Source organism: Humulus lupulus, chromosome 3 (assembly GCF_963169125.1).
Source record: "Humulus lupulus chromosome 3, drHumLupu1.1, whole genome shotgun sequence".
Classification (NCBI taxonomy): domain Eukaryota; kingdom Viridiplantae; phylum Streptophyta; class Magnoliopsida; order Rosales; family Cannabaceae; genus Humulus; species Humulus lupulus.
Window position 1 is genome coordinate 80,914,133 of NC_084795.1, and position 20,486 is coordinate 80,934,618.

The 20,486-nt window shown below is 43.7% G+C and overlaps 1 protein-coding gene across 1 annotated transcript; it reads right to left on the reverse strand.

Annotated features, from left to right (window-relative positions):
- Positions 1-1,234: 1,234 nt before the first annotated feature.
- LOC133824477 (uncharacterized) lies at positions 1,235-2,719 on the reverse strand. Its single transcript, XM_062257362.1, has one exon. The coding sequence runs from the start codon at positions 2,717-2,719 to the stop codon at positions 1,235-1,237; it is 1,485 nt and encodes a 494-aa protein (XP_062113346.1).
- Positions 2,720-20,486: the final 17,767 nt, after the last annotated feature.

The window sequence follows — 20,486 nt, forward strand, 5'->3', positions numbered from 1 at the left end:
ACAACAGCTATTAAGCAGGACGAATGCACCACTGCGTCTACTTAGGCGAACTCGAAACAAACCTTCCCTCTATCACCAGAAAATACTACAGAGACTAAAGAGAGAAAAAGACTAAGTGTGTGATATTCTATATCAGTGTCTTAGAATGAGAGGAGAAGCCTCCTTTTATAGGCTTCGTGGAGAGTTGAAAAATGTGTGAATCAAGTGCATTAATGCCCAAATATCCAACAAATCTGGTATCTTAATATCAAAAAATCAATCAGAATTAATTACTCTTATTCTGGTAATTTCAACAGTTACCCAAAGTGATTTTCTGATAATCAATCAGAATTAATCATACTTATTCTGGTAATATCAGTTGTTACCAAAGTGATTTTCTAACAGTCAATCAGAATTACTTACACAATATTCTGATATCTTAATTTTGACCAAAGTGATTTGCCAAAATCAATTAGATTAAATTACATTATATTCAGATAATATCATTACCATTTTAAGCATCAATTTCTCATTTCCAACACATTTTCAGATATTTTGTAGCCATTGTCCACCATATCTCACAATCAACTACTATAATTAAGGTTTTCATCTTTAGACACCCGAAATCATAGTTCTCACTATCAAAAACTAGTTATATAGCTGTTGGACATTCTGATTCGCACCACTTGACCTGGCTATGGATTTCTCATCTCAAAAACCCTCATTTTCTTCTTTCTCTTGTGCCGTAATTTTGTCTCTAACCTGGAGCTCTAGTTCCACAAACTATTGGCTGTAGCTTCAGCAAAGAAATAAGAGAAGGAAATTGGTTTTTATGCTATTAAACAACTACTTTCAGCAACAAAATGGAAAAGGAATGCAGAGAAAAAAGGAGTCAAACGTTTCAGTTTGTATTCTCATTAATCACATTTATTTTTTAATACAAAAATATCAACAAAACTTGCCCAGCACACTTCATCTCAACTTTTAATCTCAACCCTATATTTCTTTTTTTAAATATTAGCCATCCAAAAGCTTTTACAAAACCCAAAATATAAATAAAACTAATAAATGACAGAACACATTAACTAATACTGCCATTTTACTACAAATATATTTAAAACAAAAGTAGAGTCGTTTCTGGCTTCAGTAAAAAATGAAAAAACAAAAAAGCAACAGATTCACAAGCCCACCAAAATATACCCATTCAAATCCCCTGTTCAATAACATACCCCCAAAAAGGGAACATAACTGCCAACTAACATAAATTTGCTTCAATCTTCTTCCTTATCACTCTTTTCTTGGTCTGAGGAGCAGATTGTGTCTTAGTAAAGTTATCAACAATGCCAAACCCCGTTGAAACAGCAGTTTGAAAATCAAACCCATTAGCATCTTCCGCTGGGGACAATAAGGAGTGAGTAGATGAAAAGTTGTCCATATCCTCAGACCTAATCCAACTCAATTCTTTAGTTCCAATGGCCACATTTACAAACCTCATTGCTAACCCAAAAGCTACCGTAGCTTTTGGCACATCAAAGTAAAAGTCCAAGCCTCTATCAACACCACACATCAACTGATGACGAATGTTCGAAACTAACCCCATAGAGAGCCCAGCTGCAAATGCTTCTTTACCTAAATGGGAAAATTTCCTTATTGATATTCTCTTCTCTTTTCCTTGATTAGAAGACTGAGCTGCCAATCTCAGAATTTGGGCAGACAATTTCGAAGCAGAGCCGAGAGCGAAGAAAACAACGACTTTTCGAAAAAACGAAGATACCCTTTTGTCCAAACCAAATTTCCCAAGTATTTGGTTCTTCTCAAATACATTGTAGACGTTTCTCGGGAGCCTTGGCAAATTGATAAGCCCATCACGAGGAGCCAAAGACCAAACCACAAAGGCATTACAAGCTGCGTTTGTGACAGCATTGGTAAGCACCAAATGCCATTCACGTCTGAACGTCTTTCGCTCTACCATACGATACTCCTTGATGTCAAGCCAAACAGACCACCCAAAAGAGAAAACAGCCTCATAAAAGAGCTTATACGGCAATGCCGGGTCCGCCATAATCATTCCGGCAAAATCAAGGGACAAATTTAGTGGAAGATGGCGGGCGAAAAGCCGAGTAAACGAGGGACGCGTGTTGAACCAGAGGAACCTCGTTAATTTGGCTGAACTCAATATTCCCATCTCACAAGCTTGCTGCAACCCTAATGGTAAATGTTCCATCGTCTTTTTCCAATCACTCAAGATCGCATTTATAGTCTTTCCATCAAACACTTCCGGAACTAAAACTCGCTTCCGAAATAAACCCCCATTAACGCCACCGTCATCATCGATGTATTCATCGTCGTCTTTTTCATCATCATCGCTATCGTCGTCTTCGTCGTCGTCGCCGTTATCTTCATCACCTCCACCGCCGCCGCCAATATCACCCCCATTGTTTCCTCCGAGTCCATTACCTTCGCCACCAAGAGTACCAGGGGTAGTGAAGACAGTCATGATTCTTTCAGCGATGGTAATTTCAGGGCGTACAAGAGTCGCCAGCGCACGAGTGCTGAAGTTTCTTTTGCGTGAGTATGGAGAAGGAGGCTTTAAGTGAGAGAAGTCACGGGAACAACAACGAAGCGGCAGTTGCGACTTGGTTAATGTAGGGTTTGGCAAGTATTTGAATGAAACCATCTGCGGTTCCTGAAGTATTTTCATCTTCTGAGCTGTGCTAACTCTTGATTTCAAAGAAATCATTTGTGAACGACTGGGTACTACGGCAGAATGCATCATTTTTTTGTAATGAAAGAAGAGACGAAGAAAGTTGGAAAACTTAACCCTAGATATGAGAGAGAGTAAAATTTTCTGGCAAACCAAACAGAACAGGTAGCTTCTTCTGAGAAAGTGTGCTGAAGAGAAAGAGATAGTCTTCGCATGCAAGCGAAGCAAGAATGTGTACGGGAAATTTTATGAAGCAACTTGTGCTATATATAAAAAGAAGGATATTTAGGACTTTCTGTCTCTCATCAAGTTTCCTTTCAAGAAAAATGGTTCTTTTTTATATTTATTAATTTTAATTTTGTAGTTACCGTATATGTTGAAATTATATAACAGTATTTGCCAAAAAAAAAAAAGGAAATTAAAAATGATCGATTTTTCTTTCCTCAAAAAGATAAATATATAAAGACATTTTAATATCAAATTCACTTGTTTAATATCTAGGGTCGACTAAAAAATTGATTTTTTTTGTTGTTGTCAAAATCTAATAAAAGAATTACAAAAAAATATTATAATAATTTAATTGGAACATTAATTATTGAAATAAAAATATATTTTTTTTCAAAATAATCATGTTTATAAATGGACAAGTAATATGTCATTTTATACTTGACTAATCTTAGCAAAATTAGAAAAAAAAATGGTTAAGGAGTTTCATTTCTATTCTGTTAATGTTTATTTCTTTTAATATTTTTAATTATTTAATTATTTATAAGACTTAAAAGGAAGAAAAAAAAACCTTCAATATGAGTGAAGCGTTAGGCCCCGTAAATATTCTAATGTACTGCCTTAGTAATTTATAAGTAACTCATGATAAAAAGAAAGGTAAATGGTGGCATAAAGTACCAATATTTAAATTTTATTGTGATTAAATAGCCAATATAGCAAAAGTATCCAAAGTCGATTTTGTTAGCATTCTTTCGTATCCACTCTAAAAAATCAGTTCACTGCTGATTTAGCAAACATATAACTGTTCATTTCATAATATTTTTTAAAAATAAATTAATGAAAAAATATATTTAGAGACTTATGTTGTGGAACCTTAAAAAGGCCTCACTAGTGAGGGCCATTTTTATTGTAGGAGATATTTACATTGGTTATGATTGGTATACATGGATTAGTTACAGTGTACACGAACACAACAAATGATTTCTTGTTTCTATACTTTTAAATTTGAATTTAGGGTTTGTTAGAGAGAGAGTTTCTTATCTCTGTACAAATTTGTTCCAGAAGGAAGAAAGTCCCAAAGTTTAAAAATAAAAGAAGAATTGAATTTGATGGAAACGATTCTCTTCATCATCTTCTTCTTCTGTGAAGAACAACGACGATCGTCGTTCGGAGAATTTAAGTACACCGCCAGCAAATGTTACAAATACTCGTCGGAACATACAAAGAGGGCACCGGGATTTGCGTTGGAGATCAATGGTGTTCATTGTGTCAAAATTATTCTCCCTTACTGATCCATTTCATCACTCCATGACACCGCCTAAGCTTGGACCAAATATAGGAACAATGCTACCTATCTAAAATCTTTTGATTTCATTTCCTCTTTTTTGTAGATTGTTGCCAGAGGTTGATTATTGGTCTGGTATTCACTTTATAGTCTTGATTTTTTAACTTAGTTTTGGCATGTTTTTCTTTAGCTTTAGTTCTTCAGCTTTGGTTTAAAAGAATTTTTTTAACACTTCCTTTATTATTGAGATTTTTTTTATTATTATTTATTTCTAAATCACTATAGTCCTTAGTCAGTTTTCTTTTTCTCTCTTATAAAATCAGTCACCTTAGATCATAGTCTTTGTTGGTGCCGGGTGACTTGTTTACGGAGTGTTTTTTATTGGTCTAGAATAAATCTTGGAAAAACCCTTTACCATATTTTGTCATGTGCCTTTGTTTGGCTTGCCTCTTGATGAATATAATGTTATGTTAAACTGTTAAACCTTAATGAATAATACTGAATACAACAAACAAGTTGAGAAGAAGATTCCAGTATTGCTGTATCCTATGAATGTTTGAAACTCTAATAGAATTGATTATCTCCTCCCTCCCTCAAAATAACAGAAACGCGTTTACTGTGTGATTGCCAATCATGGTTGTCTGGATCTGGAATTTAAGGAGGAATGAAGGAATGAAACAATAAGATACAATTAGTAACCACACAATAGCTTCCATAAACTCAAAAATGACTGGAAATACACATCATTTCATAGATACCCATGTACCCTTATCCCAAAATTTCATTCCACGACAACTAAAACTATCAACAACTGAATCAGGAAAAGAAAAAATACATATCAATATAGTTGATAATTAACCCAGAAGCTTTACATAACCTCAAAAATTACAAGAAATAAACTTCATTCCATAGATACACCTTTCTCTTCTTCGGTCTTCTCTTCACCGGGGACAAAAAGGAAAAAAGAAAGAAGATGTAGACTACACAAGAAAAATAAAAAATAAAAGACAGGACTTTTTTTTAAAAAAAAGTTGGGAGTATTGGCTTAAAAATTTTGAGTTTACGTTGATCTCAATTTTTTTTTTTCTATTATTTTTATCCTAAATTATTTTTTTAATTATTATTATTAAATATTATTTATTGTCATATTATTTTCTCTATTATTAGTTTGTCTCTTCATTTTCAATAAACTCATTTTCTCATTTATCACTTTCTCTCTCTTTCTTCACTTTCTATCTTGTATAATTTATTATGTTATTATTTTCTCTATCATCATTTACTATATCTTCGTTTTCTCTCTCATCACTTAATATATCTTCATTTTCTCTATCATCATTTTTTTCTCTCTTTTCTTTACTTTCTCTTTTCCCACTTTCTATCTTGCATAATTTATTATGTATCATTTTCTCTTTCATCATTTACTATATTCTCGCTTTCTCTCTCATCACTTAATATATCTTCATTTTCTCTATCATCATTTTTTTCTCTCTTGCCATTTCCTCTCTCTACTCACTTTCTTTCTCATCACCTTCTCTTTCATTTTTTCTTGCATCCATCAATTTCTCTCTTCTCAAATTCTATTTCTTCAAATTTTCTATATTTACTTTTTCACTTATTTTTCATCATTTTTTCTTTCAAATAAAACTAATTGTTTTAGAAAACATTAACCAAACACCTCTTGTTTTTTAAGAACTACAAAAACTGTTTTCTGTTTTTATTTATGAGAACACAACTTTAAAAATAAAAAATAAAAAACAATGTCAAACAATCCCAAAATATCTGACACAAAAAAAAATACAATACACGTATGTGCACCATAAAATAGCTGGTCATCACTAAAAGCCACCAATGACATTCTTAAAAAAGTCCACACGGTATGGGACGTTTTTGAGGTCCGGACAAGAGATTTTTCCAATATTTTTAACTAATACAAAATATATTTTAATTTTAAAAGAATTAAAAAATTTACTAAAATCTTTAAAAACTAAATTAAATTAAAAGGTTTTAAAACGTATCTGAACAAAATAAAAAACTAAAAAATCAAATTAAAATGTGTTTAGTTAATAAATTAATATAAATTTTTTTGAAAGAAAATGGTTTTATACAAAAAAATTGAAAAAATAAATATTTTATAATTTTAATAAGCTTCCATTGAAGCACCAAAAACTTAATTGGGTATTGTACGCCCTGATTCTCCCACGGGCTGATTAGCGAGCTGAGATACGGCATAATCACGACTACCACGTGAACATCCCCAAGACCGGAGTTGCCATCGTAAGGTCCTACCTCCTTAGCTCGAGGTAACCTAAGGGTTCGCCAAGATTGCTTAAGGACTGAGCCTGGGCTCTGAAGACCACAGGTCGAGGGAAGCATCCAGCTCGTGGTACGAGCTGGAGTTGAAGGCTGTGACCTTTTATAAAGTCAATCACGCAAGGTAAACGTGCATATATCAGACATCACGTGTCTGATATACCCCTGACTTCTCGGACATGAGCAGGAACGTGCGTATTCAGACACCCACGACTGGTTTGGGCCGTGCGGCCCATTATCCCCTTACCTATTGATTTGACCACACTTATGTGTCAGGTTTATGAATTAATCATGAATGTCATAGAGTTGACATGATAGGTAAGAAGGTCAAGGGATGACCTTCTTACCAACTCCCAGGTGCCTTCTCCTATAAATATGGAGACCCTGGGAGTTATAAGAGGTTGGATGATATATTGTAAGAAATACCCTGTAATTAAATATCCAGTATATAGCAATAATATTGACTAGTGGAGTAGAAGGATTTTAACCTTTGAACCACTCAAAAAACGTATTTTGAGTCACCATTTCATTTCTAAGATCATTTATCTATTTCGGTACAACCTGAGCACTAATCCCTTTCTCTTCTTTTCTTAATTACCTGTTGGCGAAGAACCGCGTCAACAGTTTGGTGCTTTCATTGAGAGCAAGTCAGATTAGTGCGGCCGCAAACATCCAACTATGGTGACTACTCGATCCAGACACGGTAACGAGACGGAACAACATGATGGGCAGGAGGCTCATCATGTCGCCATCCCCGACGAACAAATTCCTGAAGTCCAACGGCGGCTAGGAAAATAGCCGGCGGGCCAAGATGACACTGGAAGTTCGGTGCCCCAGCCACCTAATCCAAACCCATGTTATTACACTGCGATGGAAATGAAGAATGCTCAGCTGAGGAGCCAGCTAGCAATAGCTAATCAGCAAATCAAGGATGTGCTGGCCCGACTACCCCCTCTCACAACCGACGTTAACGTCGGAGAGAGGCAAGGCGAGGCTCCTAAGTCCCGCCGGGGTAATCGGTCCAGGCATAGCCGCGCGGACAGACTTCCGACAGCCAACTCCACTCCCTCGTCGCACCGTCGAGAGGCAAACTTCGGAGAAATGCCTAGAGCCGAACAACAGCAGTACAGCCGTTCGGTCAGGACTTCGACTCCTAGCTCCCAACCAGCCTCGAGCGCGCCCAGGAGAGCTCGAGGAAATTCCAGAAGGAGGTCCGGGGAGGGATTGCAGCGTCGGCCCGTCCCCAACAGTCATCCTGCGCCTTGTCCAGACCGCCAGGCGCGGGACCCGCAGGTTGGCAGGGCCGAAAGGCCCCCACCTAATTTGATCCATCTTGACGGAACTAGGATCGTCTCTCCGGTCAGGCATCCTCCGTCTCCAATCAGATATCCATCTCCTCCTCGGCCCTTCCGAGATATTCCAGCCTATGGAAGTAGCAGGAGAAACCCGCCATCAGCCAGACCTTCCCGACGTAGCAGGGCGCCGAGAGAAAGCCCAGATCCTCACCACCAAAGGCGAGCTCCGACCTCTCTAGCAGGAGCTATTGGACTGGCAGTCGCCGGAGTGACCTTTCGGGCGGAGACTTGCGTCAGCGTTTGAGCTCGGCACAAAGTCCACAGGCCACCCAGGGGGGCGACCTGCGAGATCGCCTTAACTCTCATAGAGGGGAGCCAGCAGGAGGAAACAACCATGCTCGCTCAGGGGGAGCCCTGTCCGAAGTACGTAACAGAGGGAATGCCCCAAATAACCTATCTCAAGATAGGAGGGGCAATAACCCACCAAATATGTACAATGGATCCGGAGCTATTGAACAGCCCCGGAATAACCAAGGAAATCAGGACCAAACCCTCGGGCGCTTGGCCCAGATGGAGGAGCTGATGAGGAAGCTCCTGTCGGAGAAAGAAAAAGATGAATATGATTCAGGGGACGAGATGGAGCTCTTCGCCCCCAGCATAGCAGCAACGGCTTACCCACCTGGTTTCCGTATGCTGCACCTGTCTAAATTCAATGGAGACGGAGATCCGTCAGATCATCTGGGGATGTTCAACACCCTGATGATGGGCCACAACATTGGCCCTGAGCTGAGGTGTTTAATCTTTCCTTCCACACTGACTGGACCAGCCAGGCAGTGGTTCAAGCAAGACAAAAGATAGTCAATCAGCTCCTGGAAAACTTTCTCGGCTGACTTCAAAAGGGCATTCCGAGCCTCCCAGGCTGCTCGCGTCCAGGCCGACTCTCTGGCTAACGTGAGGCAGCAGCCCGGCGAAACTCTGAAGGCCTACCTGAGCAGATTTGCAAACGTCGCTGCTCGGGCCAGAGACGCGGATGATAGCTCCAAGCTCATGGCCATGAGAACTGGAATCCTCGTCGGAGGGGAACTCTGGAAAGATATACAAAGAAAGGGAGTTAGCTTGGTTAACGAATTCCTCAACAGAGCCCAAGAATGGATCAACTTGGAGGAAGTCGAAGCCTCAGCTGCAGGAACCAGCCAGGTCCCTGATCAGCCCACTAGAGTAGGGACGGAGGTCGTGGCAGCGACCCAAAACGTCACACAGAACAACCAGCTCGCCGGAGGCAAAAGAAAGGGGAATGGCGAAAACAGCCAGCATGGCCCAAAGAAGAATAAGTCCGTGGACAAGTTCAAGCCCATCTACGCGACTTATACTGAGCTCACCCAGTCTAGGGAGAATATCTTCCTAGCTAACTCTACTCGCCTCCCCTGGAAGAGGCCGGAGCCGTTGAAGCACCAAAAGGGGAAGAGAGACACCTCCAAGTTTTGCCGTTTTCACAACGATGTTGGCCACAATACTGATGATTGTAGGCATTTGAAAGATGAGATCGAGACTCTCATCCGAGCCGGCCCCTTGGCCCAGTACGCACGGAACATGGTTCCAACAAGTCGACCTGCTCCAGAAGTCCCGGCCAGTCAGCCCGGGTCTCGGGTAGATCAGGACGTCCCTCCTCCCGTGATAGGAGGGGAGAGATCCACTATCTCTGGAGGTCCGCATATGGCTAGCATGAGCAGGGGTGCCCAGAAGAGGTACGTGAACAAACTCAAGGCGCATAATGGAGTAGAGTTCATCCCAGAGCAGCGCCTGCCAAAGCAGCAGCGATTGGAGAAGCAGCCGATCATTTTTACAGAAGAAGATGCGGGCCATGTCCAGTTCCCGCACAATGACCCTTTGGTCGTAGCAGTTCAGCTCGCTAATCGGAGGGTTAGGAGGGTGCTGGTCGACAATGGGAGCTCAGTGAACCTCCTATTCCGGTCCACGTTAGAGAAGATGGGTTTGACTGTCGCCGAGCTGAAGGCGACCTCCATGATGCTATATGGTTTTTCGGGAGAAGGATCAACGGCTATAAGGTCTATCGAGCTGGTGAACACCCTGGGGGAAGAATCTCGAACAGTCTCCAAACTCCTCGAGTTCGTGGTCATCGACTGCTCCGCTGCGTACAACGCAATTTTGGGACGGCCCACGCTCATAGCCTTTGAGGCCGCCACGTCCATTCGCCACCTCGCGATGAAGTTTCCTACCTCCACGGGAACATGCACTGTCCGTGGCGATCAGCTCGCTGCAGGGAATGCTACAGCATTTCCATGAAGGGAAAATCGAAACCCGGGCAGCTGGCAATGGCCATCCAAAGTGGTGAAGAGGAATCTCGGGACCCCTTGGCTGGTCCTGAGATTGAAAAACCTCAAAGTTCCGAAGGGGAAAATATCGTCTTAAGTGAGGATATTGACCCCCGAATAGGCGAGGATAGATCCGAGCTCCAAGCTATTGAGGAGCTCGAGGAAGTAAACATTGATCCGCAGAACCCATCACGGATGGTCAAGCTCGGAAAAAACCTCTGCAGCGAGAGGAAGGCGGAGCTGATCAGATTTCTGCGGGATAACCTGGATGTGTTTGCGTGGTCACACGAGGACATGGTGGGAATCAGCCTGAGTGTCATCATGCACACACTTCATCTGGATAAAAGCGTTCCTGCAAAGTCCCAGAAGCAGAGACGCCTAGGAACAACCCGGGCTGAAGCCTTAGAGGAAGAGATAGCCCGGCTCAAAAAATGCGGCTTTATCCGTGAAGCCAAGTTTACGATTTGGGTCGACAACCCCGTGCTGGTCCTGAAGCCCAACGGGAAATGGCGAACCTGCATCGACTTCTCCGACCTGAATAAAGCCTGCCCCAAGGATTGTTTTCCATTGCCAAGGATTGACCAGTTGGTGGATGCCACGGCGGGGCACGAGCTCATGTCCTTTATGGACGCGTACTCAGGCTACAATCAGATCGCCATGAATCCGGCGGACTAGGAGCACACCAGTTTCATGACCCCGACTAACGTTTATTGTTACAAGGTCATGCCCTTCGGGTTGAAGAACGCCGGAGCTACGTATCAAAGGTTAGTGAATAGAATGTTTGCAGACCAGATCGGAAAAAACATGGAAGTGTACGTTGATGACATGCTAGTCAAGTCAAATACTGCCGATAACCATGTTTCCGACCTGGGGGAATGCTTCAAGATACTACGGGAGTATGGCATGAGGCTAAATCCACAAAAGTGCACTTTTGGAGTCGCATCGGGAAAATTCCTGGGTTTCATCGTCAATACCCGGGGGATCGAGGTGAACCTTGACAAGATCAGATCATTGCTCGAGCTTCCCTCACCCAGGTCACGCAAAGATGTCCAAGGTCTGACAGGAAGGGTGGCAGCCCTCAACCGGTTTATTTCGAAGTCCACCGATAAGTGTTTGCCATTCTACAACCTACTCCGAGGAAATAAGAAGTTCGAATGGACAGAAGAGTGCGAAAGCGCTTTCCTCGATCTGAAGGCACATCTGGCCGAGCCACCCGTACTATCCAAACCAAAAGCAAGAGAGCCTCTTTTACTCTATCTAGCTGTCACAGAGGATGCAGCTAGTGCCGTATTAGTCCGGGAAGAAGACCGGATTCAGAAGCCAGTCTATTACATCAGCAAGAGATTTCTCGGAGCTGAATCCCGGTAACCGTTGATGGAGAAATTGGCGTTCTGCCTTATCACGGCCTCGCGAAAGCTCAGGCCGTACTTCCAGTCCCACTCAATACACGTCATGACCGATCAGCCTTTAAGGCAGGTTTTGCAAAAACCTGAAGCATCGGGACGCTTGTTAAAGTGGGCAATCGAACTCAGCCAGTTCGAGATTCTGTACACTCCGCGAACTGCTATAAAGAGTCAGGCCCTGGCCGATTTTGTAGCCGAGTGCACAGGATTCCGGGAGGATCCTGCAGAAGACTCACCCCAGGTCACCTCGCCCTAGGCATCGTGGAAGATATTCGTGGATGGTTCATCCTATGAGAACGGCCCTGGAGCTGGAATTATTTTGATATCCCCTAAAGGACGTAGATTCCACTCGGTGCTGAGGTTCGGATTCAAGGCCTCCAACAACGAGGCCGAGTACGAAGCTTTCCTGGCCGGACTAAGGATAGCCCAGGAGCTGAGGGCGAGCTCCGTCCAGTGCTTCAGTGACTCCCAGCTCGTGGTAAACCAAGTTCTAGGCGAGTATCAAGCATGAGGACCCAAGATGGCTGCCTACCTAGCAAAGGTAAAAGTTGAGCTGTCCGCGTTTGGGCGAGGCTCGATCGAGCAGATACCTCGGGAGCAGAACGCCAACGCAGATGCTCTTGCCAAGCTCGCCACCTCTAGGGAGACGGAGACCTTGGGGTTAGTGCCAGTAGAATTCTTGGAGAAACCAAGTATAGAAGAAGTCAGGACGGAGGTCGAGATGATCGACGCCAGGTCGACCTGGATGACCCCCATCCTTGAGTATCTCACCGAGGGAAAGCTACCTGAAGGACGTAATGATGCACGGTGGGTGCTGTATCAAGCTGCCCAGTATACGGTAGTAGACGGGGTGTTATACCGACGTGGACACTCCCTACCTCTCCTACGATGTGTTCTTCCAGGCGAAGCACAGGCCATCCTACAGGAGGTGCATGAGGGTTTTTGCGGAGATCACACTGGGGGGCAAAGCTTGGCCTTAAAGGTCCTGAGGCAAGGTTATTACTGGCCAACTCTGTCCAAAGACTCGATCTCATACGTGAAGAAGTGTGACAAGTGCCAGCGATTCGCCACAGTTGCCCGAGCTCCCCCAGTCGAGCTGAAGAAGCTCTCTTCCCCATGGCCGTTTGCAGTTTGGGGGATCGACTTGGTTGGCGCCCTCCCTACTGGAAAAGGCGGGGTCCGTTACACCATGGTGGCCATCGACTACTTTACGAAGTGGGCTGAGGTAGAACCTTTGGCAACGATAACTTCCAAAAAAGTCCTGGACTTCGTGGTTAAGAGCATTATCTGTCGATTCGAGCTGCCCAAGAAGATCGTTTCCGACAATGGGACTCAGTTCGACAGCGACCTGTTCACCGAGTTTTGTGAGAGGTACGGAATTGTGAAAAGTTTCTCCTCTGTGGCCTATCCTCAGGCGAATGGCCAGGTCAAGGCTGTCAACAAGACGTTAAAGGCGAGCCTCAAGAAGAAACTAGACGAGGCGAAGGGAGTCTGGCCAGAACAGCTCCCCCAGGTTCTCTGGGCATACCGGACCTCGCATCGGACTCCTACGGGTCATACTCCTTTTTCCTTGACCTTTGGGAGTGAGGTAGTCCTCCCTGTGGAGATTAAGGTGCTTTCGCATAGGGTCCAGTCATATGACCAAGACCGCAACGACAAACTACTTTGCGCTTCCCTTGACTTGGTTGATGAAAGGTGAGAGGATTCGCAACTCCAGCTCGCCCATTATCAGCAGAAGATCACTCGCTATTTCAACTAAAAAGTCAAAAATCGCGCCTTTAACGTTGGCGACCTGGTCCTTCGGAGAGTTTTCCTGGCCAGTAAGGATCCCAAAGATGGAGTCTTGGGACCGAACTGGGAAGGGCCATATCAAGTCATCGAGGTCATTAGAGAAGGAACTTATAAATTAGCTCGGCTAGATGGAGGGGCAGTCCCACGAACTTGGAACGCCATCCATTTGAAGAGATATTATCAATGATTCACTTGTAAGGCCTGAAAGGCCATTTTTTATGTATTAAGCAATGAGAATTTACTTTTTGTTTATGTTTGTACATGTTTTCAAGTGTAATCTAAAGTAACCACGAAAGACTCTTTCCCAGTTACTTGGGGGGCATATGGTACCTGGATATAACCAGGTTAACTTAATGACTTAGAAGTTGATTCATATCGATTGATCGTTGTTTTTCTTAAAAAACGCGAGATATTGATAAGGATCAACGCGAACTAAGTCCTATCCTGGATTTAACCAGGTCGCCTCATAAAACTTAGAAGTTGACTTAAATTGATTGATTGTTGCTTTTCTTAAAAAGCACGAGATATTGATAAAAGTTAACACGAACTAAGTTTTCAAATTAAGTTCTTGGATACAACCAGGTCATAAAACTTAGAAGTTGATTTAAATCTATTGATCGTTGTTCTTCCTAAAGAGCACGAGATATTGATAAAAATTAACACGAACTAAATTTTCAAATTAAGTTCCTGGATATGACCAGGTCAAAAAACTTAGAAGTTGATTTAAATCTATTGATCGTTGCTCTTCCTAAAGAGCACGGGATATTGATAAAAGTTAACGCGAACTAAGTTTTTGAAAAAATTGTAACTAAAATGTGTAGAGGCAAAAGGGAGTTAATCAATTCAAAGGTAAAAATTAATTGTCTCGAGGTGGGAACACCTCATGAAAAGGTTACAAAAAAAAAATAATAATAATAAGAATGAAAGAGTGGGGGCAGAATGGAAAGGCCCTAGGTTCCACCTGTTGGCCCCTTGGAGGTCGCCGTCTCGCCCTGCTCAGCTGTGCCAGAGACTTCCCCGGCCTCGGAAGGTGCTTCTTTCTAGAGGCGAGCTTTGAACTTCTCCAGCAAGGGCTCCCAGACGTCCGCTGCCAGGAAGGAGAAGTCGGCGTCTTGATTATAGGCCCAGCAATGGTAGAACATGTCCTCCATGGCGGTGCCTGAAGTTGCCTGCTCGGCCTCCAGGACGGCCTTGGCCTCGGCCTTCGCAGTGTCTAGGTCGGCCCGCGAGGCAGCGAGGGCGGCTTTGGTGGTCTCGAGCTCTTGTAGCTTGGGACGGGCCTCTTTCAACTCGGCCTGCGCAGCCGCTAGAGCGTCCGTAGCCGCCTGCAAGGAGGTCTGGTGGTTGGCCACAACCGCCTGGTGCTCGCTCCTCATCTCCTCGAGCTGGGCCTTGGTCCTGGCTATGCTCTAATGAAGGGCAATGACGCTCTACGAAAGCGGAGAGACACATGCCTTAGAAAAAAAAAAAAGAAGGGAGAAAGAAAAAACAGGGCAAGGCATGATAGTCAAAAACCATAGAAGGTTGAGGTTAGCTTACCGTTAGGGCCATGCCCAGTGAAGACTCCAGCACGCCCACCAGGCTCTTGGTTTCGATGGCCCTGAGCTCCTTCTCGTTGAACTTGTATATGTGGCTGACGGCGTAGTTCGCCGACTCATACACCGTCCCCCGGAAGGCCTCTGGAATCTTCTCCAGGTCCTGGGGATCAACCGGGATGCGCACCTCGGAGGTTGAAATTGCCGAAGTCCCGGGCTCCACCCGTGTGTCCCGGACGAGGGCCGGAGCTCGCGGAGGGGGTGGGGGCATGCTGCTCCCCCCTGCGGCAGGAGGAACAGTTCCCACGACCTGAGCGGCGGGAGGCGGCTCTTTCTCCTTTGCAGGAGACTTGGTCGGGGTCCCGGCGGTTTTCTTTAAAGTCTGGGGCTTCTTCATTTTGGGCCCAGAGGCCCCAGCTGAGGGATTCCCCCCGGCGAACGCAGCCCGAAGACTCCCTCTGGGCTGAGACATCTCTTCTGTCAAAACAAAGATATGGTTAGTACACAAGTTAACAGCCATTCAAAAACAAAAACAAAGGGGGAAAAAAGAGAAATTCAAGTATATATATATACATACTAAAAGGGATCCTACCCCCCGAGCTAGAAGAAGAACCTATGGTTACGACCATCGGCCCCGGAGCTCCTGCGAGAGAATCTAAGTCGATTATTTCCCGAGCTGGCACAAGTTCTGGATCCAACTCTGGTTCCGGGCTAGATTCTTCTACATATTGCCTAAGTCTTGGAGCTACGGCACCCCTCTGGAGTGATGGCCATGACCGAAGGTTGGTCCCATACTCCTCAAATAGGATCGACCTAAAGGCTAGGGTGTTATCTACGACTACGGTACCCCTAGGTCGGCTATCTTGGTAATCCAGCACGAGCTGGTCGACACAGTGAAGCAGGGTTGTATCCAGGTCCAGATCACTTTGGTGACGTTGGACGAGCTGTCTGGGATTGAACCTAGTTAGCCAGGGGTCGGCAATGGCCCTATCTAAATTCCTAAACATGTAAGGGTTACCTTGGCCAGAAGGACCCGCGGCTGCTCCGGACCGGATCCTCTCCTCGTCCGTTCTCTGGGCGACCTCCAATGCCCGCTTCCTGTTCCTCATGAGGGGAACCTCGTCCTCCTCATCTTCGTCCCCCGCGACCCCCTCCACGATGGTAGGCCTAGTATCGCGAGCTGGGGGAAGCGCTTGGAGCCTCCTTAGGTTCAGAGTCTGATTTGGGAAGATCAGCTTATAGGCCACCATTATCTCGTCTGTCACGAGCACACGGTAATCCTTTTCACTGGGGGGCAAGCCCACCAGTGTCTCGTACTGGGCCCCGAGGGTCACAGATTTCTCTGTCCTCGTGAAGATAGCTGCAGGATTAATCTAAGTCAGAAAGGTATACAGGAGGAGCTAAACGATACTTAACTTACGAGCTAAGGTTGAAAAGCACTTACGGGGACGATTGAAGTAGTGGAGCTCGCAGTTTCGGAACCCCGTCGACATAAAGAATTGATCTTTGAAGTCGTTGGGGGTGGCTGGGTAGCTCGATGATCGCAGCTGTGTTGGGGAACCGAGTTAAGTAATAAAACCCGTCGCCTCGCCCCCGTTGCTCCGGGCTGGCCTTGAGGCAGAAAAAGTACAAAATATCTGCAGGAGTGGGAACCTCCCACTCCTGTTTCAAAAATAAATATCTTAACCCCGCCAACAGCCGATAAGAGTTGAGGGGAGCTGGAATGGGGGCAACCTCACGTAATTGAGGAAATCAGCGAAATACTGATCCAACGCGAGGAAGGCCCTCGCCTTAAAATGCTCGTCGCTCCAGGCCGAGAATGCCTCATCAAGCAGCGCGCAGCTCCGCTCGCCCTATGCGGGAGGTCGGGCAACCACGGATCCTCTCCTTAGCCCGATGTTATGGGAGAGGAATATTTTGTTGACCCTCGCCTGGTCAGTGATCTTTGAAACGATCCTCTCTGCCTCAAAGAACGCGTCAGGAGCTACCTCGAGCTCTTATTCCACCGTTGGCCCGAAGTTGGGGATTGGGGATTCGGCCATCACCTCATTTCCTTTGTCTTGACGGGAGGACGAGCTTCCTACAGGCTTCTTGGGAGCATTCTTCTTGGGTCCCATCTGGTCGCCTAGCGAACAAAAAGAAGAAATTTTAGAAAAAGGTGACCTAAGGTGGAAGAGAATCTGAATGTGTTTCTTTGACACAAGCTGAGGTAAGCCCAGCCCGTGGAGAGTGAGACCACGCGGTTCTAAGAACACGCGCCTGTGCTCCCAAAAAATCCCCGATTACTCGGAATTCGTGTGTTAGGAGGGTCAGGATAGAATTTGCCTTGGAAGGAAAATTTCAGTAAGCAATAAGGCAAAACCGAATGTGAAGCGTGTCCCCTAAGCTACCCGGTTTTGCACCCAAAAATACCGAATACTCTAAACCAGCATACCAAAAATCCTACCCAGAAATTTTCCCCAGAAAAGGCATCCTGTAAACCATGCTCCTAAACGGTTTTCTACTGCAAAGATACCCTAACCTAAAACACTTTCACCCTTCATTCCCACAAAACCCAACAAACCCTTGCATGTGGCTACAGTAAATATTTACCTAAACTACAGTAAAAAATAATTTCTAAACATGCACAGTCAGGAGACTTACAGAGTGTTTGGCTGGGAAGTGGATGAGGATATCGCCTGGGTTGGAGCTTCGTCAGAGCAGTTGGTTCCAAGGCTTCGAAGGAGTCTTTGCGCCTGAACTTCTTGAACGTTAGGAATGGCGGTCGGGAAGAAGAGGGTTTTTTCTCTTGAAGATGAAGAGAGAAGAAGAGGAAAATTTCTGAAAAATTTCAAATGAACGGGTGGCCCGTGCGTAAGGTGGCCACCCCTTTTTATATGCATGAAGGGTCACGTGAAGAGGGTCGTTGGATTGCCTTGATGTGGGATCCAAGGCCCTCCGCTCGAAATACGAAATGACGGCTGGGCATAGGCTAGGCCATTAAATGCGGTTCTCGGAAGACGTACCGTCACCAACCACGATGTTCCACGTATTCGGCGCCTGCGTAGAATGTGGAATATGAAGAGTTCAGGGGGAAGCCTAAAAGCCCCTACTGTGGCCCTACACGACGTCGTATACCACGAGCAGGGGCTTGGGGGCAGATGTACGCCCTGATTCTCCCACGGGCTGTTTAGCGAGCTGAGATACGGCCTAATCACGACTACCATGTGAACATCCCCAAGACCGGAGCTGCCATCGTAAGGTCCTATCTCCTTAGCTCGAGGTAACCTAAGGGTTCGCCAAGATTGCTTAAGGACTGAGCCTGGGCTCTGAATACCACAGGTCGAGGGAAGCATCCAGCTCGTGGTACGAGCTGGAGTTGAAGGCTGTGACCTTTTATAAAGTCAATCACGCAAGGTAAACGTGCATATATCAGACATCACGTGTCTGATATACCCCTGACTTCTCGGACACACAGCAGGAACGTGCGTATTCAGACACCCACGACTGGTTTGGGCCGTGCGGCCCATTATCCCCTTACCTATTGATTTGACCACACTTATGTGTTAGGTTTAGGAATTAATCATGAATGTCACAGAGTTGACATGATAGGTAAGAAGGTCACGGGATGATCTTCTTACCAACTCCCAGGTGCCTTCTCCTATAAATATGGAGACCCTGGGAGTTATAAGAGGTTGGATGATATATTGTAAGAAATACCCTGTAATTAAATATCCAGTATATAGCAATAATACTGACTAGTGGAGTAGAAGGATTTTAACCTTTGAACCACTCAAAAAATGTATTTTGAGTCACAATTTCATTTCTAAGATCATTTATCTATTTCGGTTCAACCTGAACACTAATCTCTTTCTCTTCTTTTCTTAATTACCTGTTGGCGAAGAACCGCATCAACAGGTATCATCATCATTGACCGTCAACTAAAAATACCCAGAAATTTTGAGTTTGATCCCTGCATATTATCCATTTCTGACTCCAAGTTCGATCCCTTGCCGTCGTCAACCATCCACGAAGTAGTTCCGAACCCAGATCTTGACCCTGGCCGCTATCAACACCCACAAACCAAGTCCCAACCCCTGGTTGTTGCCCAAGCTTCAATTCCAAACCCAGATAGGTAGAAGAGAATAAACCTATATGTTGGATATTTTTGAATGAAAAAACAATTGGGGTTTGTCCCACATTTTTTGTGAGTGGTTATGCCTCTCAAGAATAGCCTATGTATAGAGATCATAGGTCTTAGTTTCTTTTACACCAAAAACTTATACTTATATATATTTGTCTTCCTTTGAAGAGTGAGATATATATATTTTCAATATTGTTTTTTCCTTTCTACTCTTTAGAGTTCTTAGATCTGTTCTAGTGTGATAGAGTTCGTGTATATTTGGTTCGGCGAAGTAATTGAGTTACTTGTCATTCACCGTTGTATCCTGGGAGATAGACGTCGAAACCTCATAGAGGCGGCGAATCTTTTTTAAGGAAATTGTGTGTTACACAGGCCTCGGCTTTTAATTTTGTTCTTTATAATTATTGTGTAAATGAATTATAATTGTTATTTATATTATAAGTTATTTATATTATATTATTTATAATTATAATATTGTTATATATATTATAAGTTATTTATATTGTATTATTTATAATTATAATATTTATGTATCTTTAATTTAGTAGATATAAATATTGTATTTATCATATTGCGTTTATTCAAGTATTATATAAGTTATGTTTTTCCTAGAATCTTAAAACAGATTATTGTTTAAATATAATATTTTAATGTTAGATATATTTTATAATATATCTATCAGTGATATTTCTATATCTATATATTGAAAGATATTGTTATTGCAAAAAGTTCGTTTGAACTTAAATCTCACTAGAGAAGTTCTGGGAACTGAATATTTTCAAAGAAACTAGACTGCTGAGGCAGGGGCTAGACCCTTCTTCTAGTATTCTTTGGAAATTATCTAGTAGAGATATTTGAGGCTGGATAAATACTCAAAGAAATATTCCACGAGAGGCTAGACCACGAATGGTTGGGTTTTTTACCCTTCCAGGCTAACCTAAGAATTTTCTTTAAGTTTGATTTAATAAATCTATCAGTCATGGTGTCTGACATAAACCTGGTCAATTCCAACCCAATGGAGTGGTGGATTGATACTGGTGCCACTCAGCATGTATGCTCAGACAAGAGTCTGTTCAAATCTTTTGAACAGGTAGATAATGCGCGAGAAGATTTTCATGGGAAATTCTGCCACATCTAAAATTGCGGGTCAAGGAAGTGTGATCCTAAAAATGACTTCTGGAAAGGAGCTGACTCTGAACAACGTACTGTACGTACCAGAGATCCGGAAAAACCTAGTGTCTGGTTCACTGTTGAACAAACACGGATTCCGAATTGTATTTGAGTCAGACAAAGTTGTTCTGTCCAAAAGTGGAATGTATGTGGGAAGGGGTTATGTAACTGATGGGTTGTTTAAACTTAGTGTAATGGTTGTTAAACCAATTATCAATAAAGTTAATAACTCTTCTATTTACTTGCTTGAGTCTTCCAATGTTTGGCATGGTAGACTAGGACATGTTAATTATGATACTCTACGGAGATTAATTAACTTGAATCACATACCAA

What these genes read in the sequence shown, in the direction of transcription:
- LOC133824477 (XM_062257362.1), bottom strand. Translation starts at nt 2,719, where the DNA reads ATGATTTCTTTGAAATCAAGAGTTAGCACAGCTCAGAAGATGAAAATA.